We start from the raw sequence: 13123 nt of genomic DNA on the forward strand, positions 1-13123 counted from the left end.
TGATGGAACAAAATTTTTGTGCATGATAGAGTTTGAATCTCAGCTACAGTAGTTGCCCAGTGGTACCCTTGAAATTTTAAAACCAAGAGGTCTACACAGAAAGTAAGCACATGATTAGAATTCTTTGACCTTGGGGCTGAATTTAACTCAGGTCCCACACAACCAATTTGATGACCACAACAGAAGGAGCAAACACAATAGGTGTTTGTTTCCCTTCTTTCTTTTTAAACCACCACTGAAATATAGACAATATAGATCCAGATTAGTCATCATCACTAAGATCAGTGAATTGACTCACTCAACAAATGAATTAAGGCTGCCACTGATTGAGTCACTCTTCAGTGCCTCGTGGAGTTGAAATACAAACTCAATCTATTATTATGCACATTTTGGACACTCTATGGGAGGGAGAACAAAAAATAGCATTGTAATTCTAGACAAACTTTTCACAGTGATGTATATTCATTAATCTAATAGTTAGCTAAAGTCAACAAGTGCTTTGAATATATAAAGCACTAGGTAAGCACTAAGCAGTATTAATTTATTTAGATTTATGCTATCTAGATTTATGCTCTTTAGTTTTATCGCTATCCAGCTACAACAAACACATTCTTTTTCAATGTGCAATTACATCATTTGACTAAGTAATAAAAGGCCTCATTCTACAAGCCTGAATCAGCGTATGGACTGGAAGATCTCAGGGTCAAGTGGTGTTGAACAGCCAGGCCAGCTGCTGCAGACGAGGAGGAATGTTCCCTTCAGAATGGTGAGCAGATGTGGGGATGCAGTGCACAAGCCAAGGCAATCTGCTGGTCTGGATAGGGTAGGGATCTACAGCAGTGGATGATTTATCCCTTTCCATACGTACTCAGGCCTCACCATACCTCTCTATATACAGTGTAACCACATCTGATTTACCATGCAGGGACTTTCTTGGAACTTAGAAGATTTATATTCATATGAGAGTCCCAAGTTCTTACTTCCCAAATGGGTTAAGTTCACCTTAATGTACCACATTCTCTTTACTCATGGATTCTCATATGGACTCCTGCCTACTCTGTAAGGACCGGGTATGGTCTATAGCCAGTTCTAGCCAACTGACTGATAAACTGACACGGAGACAATCTAATCAACATACTTTTCTCACATCTTAGGAGTCTTTTCATTTTTATAAAAGTGAAATACTTAAATGAATTCCAGGAGGAACCTTTGAGTTGCTATAATAGGAGTTTTAAGTCACAGTTTTCTTGCTTTTGTCAATCTTAATAAAACTTTTGTGGTCATTTTAACTGTGTTTTTTTCTCCTGTAGGACCCAGAAGTAGTAATGATACTAGCTCACAGTCAAAATATGAAGAATAAAAACCGGGAAGTTGTAGGTGGGTTTATATATTCTAAATATTTTAATTTTTTAGGTAGTATATAGATAATATATTATTTCCTTGTTCTGACCATTGCTAGTAAAGTATTATAGTACTTTAACTCATAGAGCCATAGAAAAGCAGGGGTAGAAGGGACCTCCTTAGGTAATCTGATCCAACACACTACATGAGGTAGGATCCTCTCTATGCAAACCATCCTATGCAAATCCACTGTCAAACCCATCAGAAAAACTTACACAGGTCAACCCCAACATAATCACAAGATGTAACACCTTAACCTGCCACAGGTAAAGTAGGGGGACCATGGAAGCCAACGTCTTCCTGCTACTGCAAAGTTTGTTAAAATATAACTGTGTTGTTAAAGGGTGTTAAAAATGAGACTGCATTTTTTTTTGATGTCATAAGCCTTTAATTAGCAAAACATGCACTGATAGAATCCTATTTCAGTTTGGCTAGGGACAGAAATTACACATGAGCCAGTATAAGTGACTGGAAACCACTTCAAATTTGTAACACAACAGAAGTTCAGTGCACATAAACTGCTTTCAAAATGGCCAAAACTGGTTTAAGAAACATGGATGGATGTAGTATCACATTTAACTGATTTAGGTTAAATCAGTTTATTGAACTTCTGTTGCAGATCCCCTCCAGATTCAAGTTAACTCGCAATCCCCCAGTATCCCAGGATGCCTTGCACCTGCCCTGTAAACCCCTCCTTGCAGGGTGGGTGGGTTAGTTTTGGCCCAAGCTGTCTGCTCCAGCCAAGTAGAGAAGCTTGCTCCACTATCCCCTGGCTTCTGGCCTGGGCCACTGCAGGCATGTGGCTGCATTTCTGGAATCAAAAGTGAATGTCTGTCCACTTGCTTATCGGTTCAATCTACACAGCTTAGACTAACCTATGAAGATTGAACTGATTCAGCTCTGCGCTTTTTTCACTGTCCATACTTAGCCCTGGTGTTCTTTAATAGCAGTTTTCTAGCTGTGTAAGTGGCCTTTTTGGTTGCAATTCCTGACCTGTAGCCTCATAGACATACACACATAGCCTGATCAAACATAGAAGGTTATGCACTAGCTAGGCAGCTTCACAGTTATGTAAGCATATCCATCTTGGATCAGTAAGTGCATGTAAGTCAGGAAAAGGAAGCCAGCTAGAAACCAGCTAGACATCAGAGAAAAGGAGGAAGGTGTCACAACCCAAGGGTGTGATTTTGTTTGTGTGCGCTTCGGCACCGCTAAATTATTTCCCGCCACTAGGAGCTTTCTTTGCAGGGTGCATTTCTTAGTTGCAAAGAGAAATGCACGGTACAAAGGAGTTCCCGCCACCCGCATGCAAATTTGTGTCCCACTATTGGCCAGTTCTAAATTATTCCCACGTGGCGGCTAGTGATTGACTTGCTAGCCGTATAAGAGGCTTGAGTGGTTTCCGCCCAAGTTGGAGAACTCCGAGGAGAACCCCGCAAGGGAGGACTCCACAACCATCTGGAGGAGGAGAACTTCACGTCTCGTGAAGATCTCTAAGCGCTGCGGAGCCTATCGAACCCAGCGCAGGCTATAGGGGTCTGATCAACCTCCGGCCTCTCCCCGTCGCCGAACGATCCCTTGACGAACCCCTTCCCTGTGCGCAAGTTCCACGGAGCCTAGCAAACTTCGTGTGAGTGTATCCAGATCTCTCTGCTTCGAGTTGTTTTCTTCGGTTGACGCGACGGGCTCGCGTGTTTAGAGCCTTCAACCGGATTGGGCTAGAGGTTCGCGTGGAAGGAACTCTTGTCCGCCTCTCTTCTTTTCTGTCTGTAACCGCAACCCAAGCAAGTTTTCCTGCCTGCACCGCGACCATCTTCAGTGTAAGTAAAATAATCTTTAATCAACCGCTAAGCGTCCGTGCCTAATTCTAGCCCACCAGCCTGCATTCCCCGACCCGGTGTGTCCGGGCTGCTGGCCACAGCCCGCCACGCACAGGCCCCTGAGGGCCTCGGACCGCTCCCGGCCCACACAGAAGGGAGGGGCCTTTTAGTCCCAGTAGCTGAGTAGTCAATGTACTCATTTAAGAAACAGAGGTTCTAAGTTCCCTTCATATAGAGGGGGGGTGATTTGAATTTGTCTCTCTCACTTCCCAATGTAGTGCTTTAGATACCAGATTTTATGTCATTGGGGGTCAAAGGTACCAAGCACAGGTTAGGCTTTATCCAGTATCCTCCCTGGGGTTTCTTTTTAAATTGCCCCTGTGGACAGCCAGGAGAGAGAGAGAGAGGGAGAGAGGTGGGACCCCCCCCCAAAAAAAATTAAAATTAAATAAAGGCAAGCTGGAAGACTGCGGCTCCCTGGAGAAGGAGTGTTGAGTGTGGTTGTGGCCATGATGTTGGTCCAATAAAAGATATGCCCTGAAGAGAAGGCCCTAGGTTCTAGCTTGGACCTTTGCCCCCAGTGATGTAGAAACTCCTGCACTGCTCTCCATCCATTTACAGAATGACTCTTAAATACTAACAGATCTTCAGTCCTCCTCAATGTGAATATCGACTATCAAGCCTGGCACCAGGTTCACTGATGTCATGTGACCTACATGTCCAATATAAGTAAGGCGGCCAGAATCTGGTTTCTAGAGAATATTTATGGGTTGGGAAATCACACCATCTTGACTAGAGTTGTTGAGTATGATAGCTTCCTTCCATTTAGGGTAAATAAGAGAATAATTAAATGCCCCCTAATGTAGTGATACCCAGAACAAAAGAAAACCCCTGCTTGAGGATTAGAATAAATTCAAGATAGGGACTTGCATCACACAGTGTAAATGCAAGATAGGGAAGTAGATAAACACATTATCTAAAGTGTTTTCCAGGGCACTGATATAACAAACAAAGGCTAAGAACATCAAAATCACCTGAAAACACCTGACATAAAAGTCAGTGCAGAAGCATCAGAAATCTCAGGAATGTAAACCTAAGGAAAAGCTTAGAAAGAGAGAGCTTTTAGGGCAGAGGCGGGCAAAATATGGCTTGCAGGCTGGATCCGGCCCACCAAGCACTTTCATCTGGCCCACAGTACCCACCAACAAGTTGTGCCATGCCCACCAACAAATTATGCCCTACCCAGCCCTTCTGCCCACAAGGGTGAGAGCGAGGCGCCCACGTGTACACACAACTCCAAACGTACCCTATTGCACCTCACTCCCACCCTTGTGGGCAGAAGGGCCCAGCCTGGACAGTGTGCAGCTTCCACGTGGGGCTATTATGAGGTGATTATGCAATCACCTCTATATTCACTATGCAAACACAAATCAGGACAAAATATTTTTCATAATAAAATTAAAATGTTATAGTAGGTGTTGGACTTTTAATGTATGATTTGGTTTTTTTCAGGTTCTAAGATGGCAATCCCCCGCACCCCCCAAAAGGAGTATTTCTGGGGAGAAATAACATATTTCTATGTTATTTCTTGATTATTTTCTGAAATGTTTGAATGCATTTCACATACGTTCAGCTGCACAACCAAGGTCAACGAACTCTGATCATCACTCACTTCAGCAAACAAGTCCAGATTGGAATTTCTTACAATAATAGATTTTAGGTCTCATTTCAAGGCTAAGAGGTATAAGCCGTCTTATGTAATGCAGCTGTTTCAATCAGCAAAAACTGGTAGATTTCATTGAGGAACTCCATCTCCTGTTGCCAAAAGGGTCATCTTCCCTCAATGAAAGAACTGAAACCACTGGCATAGCATAATCAGTTCTCTAACAACCCTGGGATTAATCAAAAACCTTTCCTTGAGGGCAACTAGCTACTTAACCCTAGCAAATACTGATACTGACACTCTGAAGAGACCTTTTGACACATATGGTAATAAATCCCACATTCACATGGCCAGTACTTACCACTGGCCCAGGAGGACCTTGTGATCCCATGGGTCCATCTTTGCCAGGCAGGCCCTAGGTAAGAGAAATATACACAAATTAATCAAGCCAGTTCTTAGAAATTACACTTGTCAACTCTGCTTAATTTTATTTTAGAAGGCAATTGACTTGTTACTTTATTATTAAAGGAAGATTTTTGTTCTTATAAAGCATACACCCCTATAGGGGTGAATTTACCCATTGTGCAAAGTCACGACATGCTACACACAAGTCAAGGTTCTCTAGAATCTCAATATACTCTTTACGTGGGAGGATGTGACACACCACTGTTGTCAGTGCTCTGTGCCCATGTGAATTTCACCCATAATGTTTCTATAATTAGGTGGACAAGAAAGTTTGTTCAAAATCCATGAGACAGCATTATATGAAATGGATCCCAAAGCTACTAACCCTTACAGGGGTAGCTGTTATGAACATGAGCAACTTCACTGACTCCATAATGCATGAGTGAATTGGATAGAAAGTTTCATTATCCCCAAATAATGAACAACTTTACTGGACATCACAGAGGCCCTGATTTAGGAAGCTGCGTGATGAGACTTCAAAGGTAATATTCATGCACTGGAATCATATAAAATAGGAAGGGAACTTGAAAGATCATCTACTCCAACCTCATACTCAAGGCAGGATCATCTGAGCATAAATCACCCCAAATAATCGTTATCTACTCTACACTTAAAAACTTCCAGTGATTGAGATTCTACAGCCACTCTAGGTAATAGTCTCAGTGCTTAACCATTCTGAGGGTTCAAAAGCTGAAGCAGGTTAAGTTACACATGTGCTTAGGAACCTTCCTGAATCAGAGCCAGTGACTAAAGATAACTCCCAACTGGAAAGCAAACTGCTTATGAGAAATAAAGAAATGATGTAGAAAATGAAAGGTAATTTATGCATATAAAAAACATATTTTTCATTAGAATACTACAAATCTGAGGCTATCACCTGGTTGTTCATAAATACATTTCTTAATAACAAATTAAATTAGATGTTGGAATCTATTGTTCTGATCACTGGTTCTGTACCAATATTTCATAAATTCTCTGGTTCTGAAAACATTTTATTTGTATGTCTCCCCCCAACATTTTTTAAACCTTTAAAGTTAGAAAACATTGTATCTTACTATAAAAAAGCATATCTGTTTATTTTTATTTCTGGATTTTCAGCAACATTAATGATACCATCATTTAGTAATGGATATATCATGAATTACCAGATGTAATGCTTTATATATCGTTTGAAAGCTGTGATTCCAAATTGCTTTCATATAGCGTAAAGAATTGGTTTAAAAATTCTGTTATCTCTGTGCAACTGAAAAGGCTTTTCTACTTCATTATAAAGGTGTTAAGGCGATAAAAAATGTATGTCATACAATACCATATTTACCTTATAAGATGTTCCCCCCCAATCACATACAAACCAGAGGGGAGGAGCAGGCAGCTGCTGTAGTTCTGACTCTGGCCCTGAGCCCAGGTCAAACCCAGTCAGACCCACAGCAGGCTCCTGCACCTTCCCACCCACCCCTTTCCTTCTCCCGTACTGTCAGGCACAGCTCTACTCCAGTTTGGACTGGGGTCTCTCCCAGGCATGGAGGACTTGGAAATTCCTTCCCCTGCCTAGCCAATCAACAATGCTGACACTGCTGCATGGCCTGCACAGCCAATCAGCAGCACCAACACTGCTGCATGGCCAGGGCAAAGCTTCTCTGTGCTGTGCTGTGCTGAGCAGTGTCTGACAGTAAGGTGGAGGGAGGGGAAGAGTCTGTAGGAAGCTGCAAGTGGGAGTGGAAGGTAACAGGGGGGCAGTAAGGTTGGGGGAGGAAGTGGGTGGGGAGAGGGCAAGGGGGCCACCTGACCCCCCCCCCCCCCCTCGACACTGGTTTCCCTGCAAGGGAGGTTATTGAAGACAATCCTCCAATACTTAGATTCTGTAACAAATTTATAGTTTTTTCCATATATAAAATATAATTATTGGGGGTTCATCTTATATTCAGGGTAATTTTGTATTCGACTAAATATGCTATATCTAGACTATGCTGGAAAACATTTTCCCATTGCACAGTATATTCAGATGATTCCTTAAGTTTCAAAATTAATTTCAGATTCCTCACTTTAATAAGGAGTAATGATTAAAAGGAATGATAAGGACTGAAATAAATGTCAGTCTACATCAGGGGTGGGCAAAATGCAGCCCATAGGCCAGATCCAACCCATCAGGCAATTTCAACCAGCCTGTGGGCGCCCACAAATTAATTATAACCTGCCCAGCCTGGTAGCACACTTCACTCCCACCTTCCTCTGTGGGAAGGCCCCAGTGAAGGCCAGCACATAAAGCTTCCAGGCAGCACTGGTACTGCCACCAGGGGGACCTGCTTGGCTTCCCTAGCCTCCAGTGACTCCTTGTTGTGTTCTTCCTGCAGCACTCACTCCAGGCAGCAGGTAGGGAAGCTGGAGCTGGGTAGGAGTGTAGAGCATGGGGCTGGAGCTAGTGGGAGCATGGAGCCTGAAGCCCACGCTAAGCTGAGTGGTTTGAGTACAGAGCTCGAGTGAGCAGGGTGTGGGTGTTTGTGGGGTGAGGGAGGCCCCTGGATGGCCTCCCCCATGGTGCATAGCCCCGCTACCACCGACAGCAGCAGCAGCAGCAGCAAACAGTGGGCCCAAGTGTTCATGGCCCATGCAGGCACAGCTGCTGGGCAGCACACAGCTCCAACCAGTTCCAGGAGCTGCACATGGTGGCAAGGAACACAGCCAGGCCAGCCTGCCTCTATCACACAGGGCTCACATGCAGCTCCTGGGACCCATGCACCAACAGGAGGAAGTCACACATGATGGAGCCAGCTGCCTTCCCTGTTCCCTGCCACCACGTGCATATCACAAAACTCTGCTAGAAATGGCAGGGAGCCTCAATCCTTGCTTCCCAGAGTCCCATGAGTTGCACATGATGGCAGAGAGCAGGGATAGAAGTCAGTTCCATCACGTGGGGCTTCCCCCCGGTGACATGTGAGTTATGGGAGCTGCACATGAGCCCTGTGCAATACAGGTGGGCTGGCCTGGCTCTGATCGTTGCCATGTGCAGCTCTCAGAACTGCCTGGAGCCATGCAGCTCTCAGAACTACATGGGCCACGAAAACCTTGAGGATCTGCCACTTGCTGCTGCCACTGCCACCAGCAGGGGTAAGTGCCATGGAGGGGCCATGTGGGGGTCCCTCCATGCTCCATCACCCCACAAACCTCACACGCCCACACCCTTCCCACACACCCACAATCCTCTCACATATACACCCCCGCACCTCCCAACATACCCTATACCCTCCCACACACACAGCTACACCCCCTCACAAGCCCCCCACACACCTACTCACATATACACCCCACACCACATACCCCCCACCCCACTATACACATCCACCCACTCCCCCAACCACATCCCAGACACTCCCCCACACCCCCTTCACACACAATATACAAGAGTAAGACTTTATTTTTGAGCTATTATGTAATCACCTTTATATACACTATGCAAACACATAAATCAGGACAAAAATATTTTTTGAATTAAAATTAAAATACTTTATAGCAGATGTTTGATTTTTAGTATCTGATTTGTGGGGGGGTTTTCCGGTTCCAAGATGACAACTCTCCTCAAAAGGAGTACTTACAGGGGCAAGGGGAGGGACTTCTGGTGGCAAAGGTCAGGGGTTAGGGGGCAGGACTTCTGGTTCCAAGATGGTGGCCAGAGTGTAGGGCACCTGTCAAGGAGCAGGGCTACTACTGAGGCCCTTTGTAGCTCACCAAAATTCATTAAGTGGTCCTCCAGCTGAACAACTGCCCACCCCTGGTCTACATCAACCTATTTTTTAAAAACAGAATAACTGAATAATAGAAAATTAGGGTTGGAAGGGACCTCAGGAGGTCATCTAGTCCAGTGGTTCTGGATGCACACAAGCAGTTTGCTTTCCAGTATTAAAAATAGGATGGACATGCTGTTGAAGCTCATGTGCAATGGGCCTTTGTATCCTAGATTTCAGTGGTGGGCTACATCCTTGCCTTTCCTGGCTCTGCATTCCTGGCTTGTCCAGGGGCTCCATGACCCAGGTGACATAGCTCTGCAGGTTGGATCTGACCCATGGCCTATACATTTGACATCCTTGCCATAGACAGTCCACTACACTAGTGAATCAAAAGATGCCACAATTTCATTTTTTGTTCTATTTAGTAATATGGCAGGAACCACCAGTTGTAGCAAAAACCCAGTTTTTCTTTTTATTTATTTATTTTTAAATGCTTTCCCTCCCCTTCCCCAACCATTTCTGACTTTTTCTCTCCCTCTCTATTCCCTATAGCTAAGTATAAGTGAGCTCAGATGTAGGATAAGCTTTAACATTTTGATTATTTTTATTATCATTTTGATATTGATTTTTATTGTTTCATATGGATATTGTATGGTTTAGGCTTGTGTTTGTAAGCGAACCAAATCATGTCAAGTTTCCATTTTATATGTCAAGCCTCCATCTTGTGTCCTCTGCCTGGGCATCCCATGTTGCAACTGTATGAGTCACGTACCCCTCCCACATAAACTGGTTCCCGGATGCATGAGAGTGATTGGGAATGATTGAAATACAATGATAGCAGTCCTCTACTGAATGGCCTGTAACAACTGGGCCATCACCTCGCATTGATTCATCCAGGAACCAACCTCACCCAGGAACAGAGACAAGAACGCAGCATTTGAAAGACAAAAGACCCTGCAGAACCAGCAACTCTCACCATTACAGACATCCAAAACCGCACATCCCTGCATGGAGCACACATGCTTAGTATGCCAGGGGCTGACCCTTGCCTGGGCATGCCACCTGTCACTAGGGTCACACAAGGTCTGCCCCTATAAAAAGGGGCAGTGAAGACAGACCCAGTGGGACACTCTCTCCATCCGGACCAGCACCTATCCACCCAGAGGCCATGCCGGCGACTCCCCTCTGGACAATACTTACTGGACAAGGACCCCTTTCCAGCCTGGATAGGTAGATATTACCTGCACACCTCCTCCTACAATTTGGACTCTCTCTCTGCCTCTCTCTCCTTCTGGACTTCAGTGGATTTCAGCCCCTGCACCAAGCCTCTCTAACCCCTGCTGCCATTGTGTGTGTGTGTGGGTGTGGGGGTGGGGGTGGGTGCAAGGGAACCAATAAGACGCCACCCACTAGTTTCCCAATCTCTCAATTCCTACTACCTTTTCCCTGTGACTTTCGGCTGCCTTACTCTGCTTTCCCATTGCCCCTGCCGCCTTTCAGTCTCTACTGCCGCTCCCTGCAACTTTTCTAGTTGCCCCAGAGCCATCCTCTGGCTCACCACATCCAGAGCCCCTCTTTAACACCCACACTTTCCCTTAGTCCCATTTTTCCTCTCCCCACTTTTTCAGCTCCCCCGTAGCTCTGGCTCCAGTCCCAGGCTCTGTGCTGGCATCACTCCCCTGTTCTGTAGGCTTTGGGTGTTGTCTTTTAATCAATTAAGATCAATTAATCTAAAGTTACCCCCGAGCCTCAGTTCTTCAGCCCAGGCCCCTCTAGTCTACTGGTTCTAATCCCAGTCCTGGTGACTTTCACTCCCAGCAACTTTAACTCCCTACACTTCTACTTTCTTACCGTAACCTTTCCCCAGGTATCCCAAGTACACCAAGCACATACATACATACACATCACAACACCTAACTTAGGAACTCACTTGTGTGTATGTGTAGGTGGGTGGTATGTGTGTGAATACACATATATATACACATATAGATATCATTGTGTGTGTGTGGTATATGAATTAGTAATCCATGTATGTGTATTGGATGTGCAGGTGTTGGTAACTGGTAACTGATTCTGTCTAAATTTGGTGTGTATAGCATGTATGGGCTTAAACTGGTGATAGGTGTGCATGAACCTAAGCTAGTTATTTTGAACGTGTGTATCTGAGCTGCTAGTGTGAGAGTGTGTGTGTGTATTTATATATATATATATATATATATATATATATGGCATTGTGTGCATGATATACAAATTAGTGATCTGTGTCTAACTTTTGGGGTGGATAGTGTATGTGCTTGAATTGGTGATAGGTATGCGTGTGCCTAGGCTGGTTTGATGTGTATGTGCCTGAGCTGGTAGTGTGTGTGTGTACGCACCTAACTGATTTGTGTGTTTGTACATGTGTAATTGTGTCACACCCTCCTGTCTAACAGTTCAATATTGAGATCCTGAGAGTTGGCCTGACCCCACAGGGCTACACAGTAAGCTGAAAAATGATACTTCTTTGAATACGAGGCTTTAATATTAAACCTCATGATTTCTTTCCTGCCGAGCAGTACTTCTTACTTTTGGCAGCTGGAGAATGTCCCCTTGAAAACTTCTGGGTGCATTTCTCTTGGCACTGTTTCTGTACCTCTTGGCTATTTAAAATTGTCTCCTACTATATTTGTTAGGTGTCAAAACTGTCATTAATATATTGAGTCAAACAAAACTTTCTTGTACCAAGCTACTAGTAAAAGACCAATCTTTTGTTTACATTACCACGAGGGTTCACAGATAATGTTTTTCAGATTCTCTGATGGCAGATAGGTATTTTAGATTAATTTTGAACATATTTAATTTGGGAAGGAGTTTACTGGAATTAATTGGTGGAAAGAATGGAAAATTATTTCTTCTGGCTGCTTGCACCATTATTTTTGGTCTGCACACTACAGAGGTGAATGAAGCATTGTGTGGGCTCATAGTGTGGTATTCAAAACCATGGAACATTGGGACATTATATATTGTCTATTTTACTGAGGCCTTTTTGAAAGCTTAACCCCTGCTCCATATAGTTTGGAACTACCTGGAAGCATGTGGTTATATTCAGTTGCTGAATTTTGATCCCTTGTATATTCAAGAGCAATATGCCACAACATTGAGTGCATATAAGAAAGATAAGCCCAAACCAAATACCTGAATTTTAAAACTCTCCTAAATGAAGCAGATTAGGTTTGAAGGCCAGTGATTCTTTAGTTCATGGCATATCCTTCTCCTGATTTGTTTATTGGGTAAGTATCAGCCATGTATCTGGAGGAACATGACAACAGGGACTGCCTTCACCCAGAGGAGGAATGTATTTCACAAGACGTAAATGCATTTAGAACTTGCTTAATATTTGGGTGAATTTCTAGTTGTGTTGGAGTCAATACAGCCATGTTCTCACTCCTTCAGTTTAAGTGGTGCTCATACTTCATTTTGTCCTCTGCAGGAGGGTGAGTTTCACTGCAAAGACCAACCATGGAGTCTTCCATACAGGCAAAGCTCCCACTGAAGTGAATGAACCCAATCTTGCAGTACGTATTCCTATAAAACCACTTCTACAAAACTGTAGAGTTGGTCAGAAAAATGGGTGTGGCAATAAGAATGGATACACGAATTCAAGCAGGCTTGTCTGAATAAGGACAATACATAGGGGTGTGCGAAACGGGCCATATTCTATTCAGATTCAGCCCAAATTGGGGACAATGATTTGATTCATTGATTTGGATCACTGTCCACTGGGGGGGCAGATGGAGTGTCCCACAGGACTGCGGAGGGCCCCCCCGTGTGCTTGGCAGTGAACCCGAAAGTGGACCGGAAGTGCTTCTGGTCCACTTCCAGGTCCACCACCAAGTTTCACGCTCCTCTAGCTCAGTGATCAGCCTGGGGTGAACCCTGGGTGTCCCCCCAGACCCAGAAGGCCCCAGTCACTAAGTGGGGGGGGGGTAGGTGTGGAGCAGACCCAGAAATGGACTGGAAGTGATTCTGGTCCACTTCCGGGTCTGCTGTCAAGCGCACTGGGGACCCCCCAC

The 13123-nt window shown here is 44.4% G+C and overlaps 1 protein-coding gene across 2 annotated transcripts in view; it reads right to left on the reverse strand.

The window, feature by feature from the left end:
- The window catches only part of COL14A1 (collagen type XIV alpha 1 chain), a 179582-nt gene that overhangs the window by 25160 nt on the left and 141299 nt on the right, over window positions 1-13123 (reverse strand). For both annotated transcript variants that reach the window (XM_006026800.2, XM_025207819.1), the window contains one exon: window positions 5246-5299. In XM_006026800.2, coding sequence (XP_006026862.1) covers window positions 5246-5299 — 54 coding nt within the window. The remainder of the gene's footprint in view (window positions 1-5245; window positions 5300-13123) is intronic.

This window comes from Alligator sinensis, unplaced genomic scaffold (assembly GCF_000455745.1).
Source record: "Alligator sinensis unplaced genomic scaffold, ASM45574v1 scaffold895_3, whole genome shotgun sequence".
NCBI classification, from domain to species: Eukaryota; Metazoa; Chordata; order Crocodylia; family Alligatoridae; genus Alligator; species Alligator sinensis.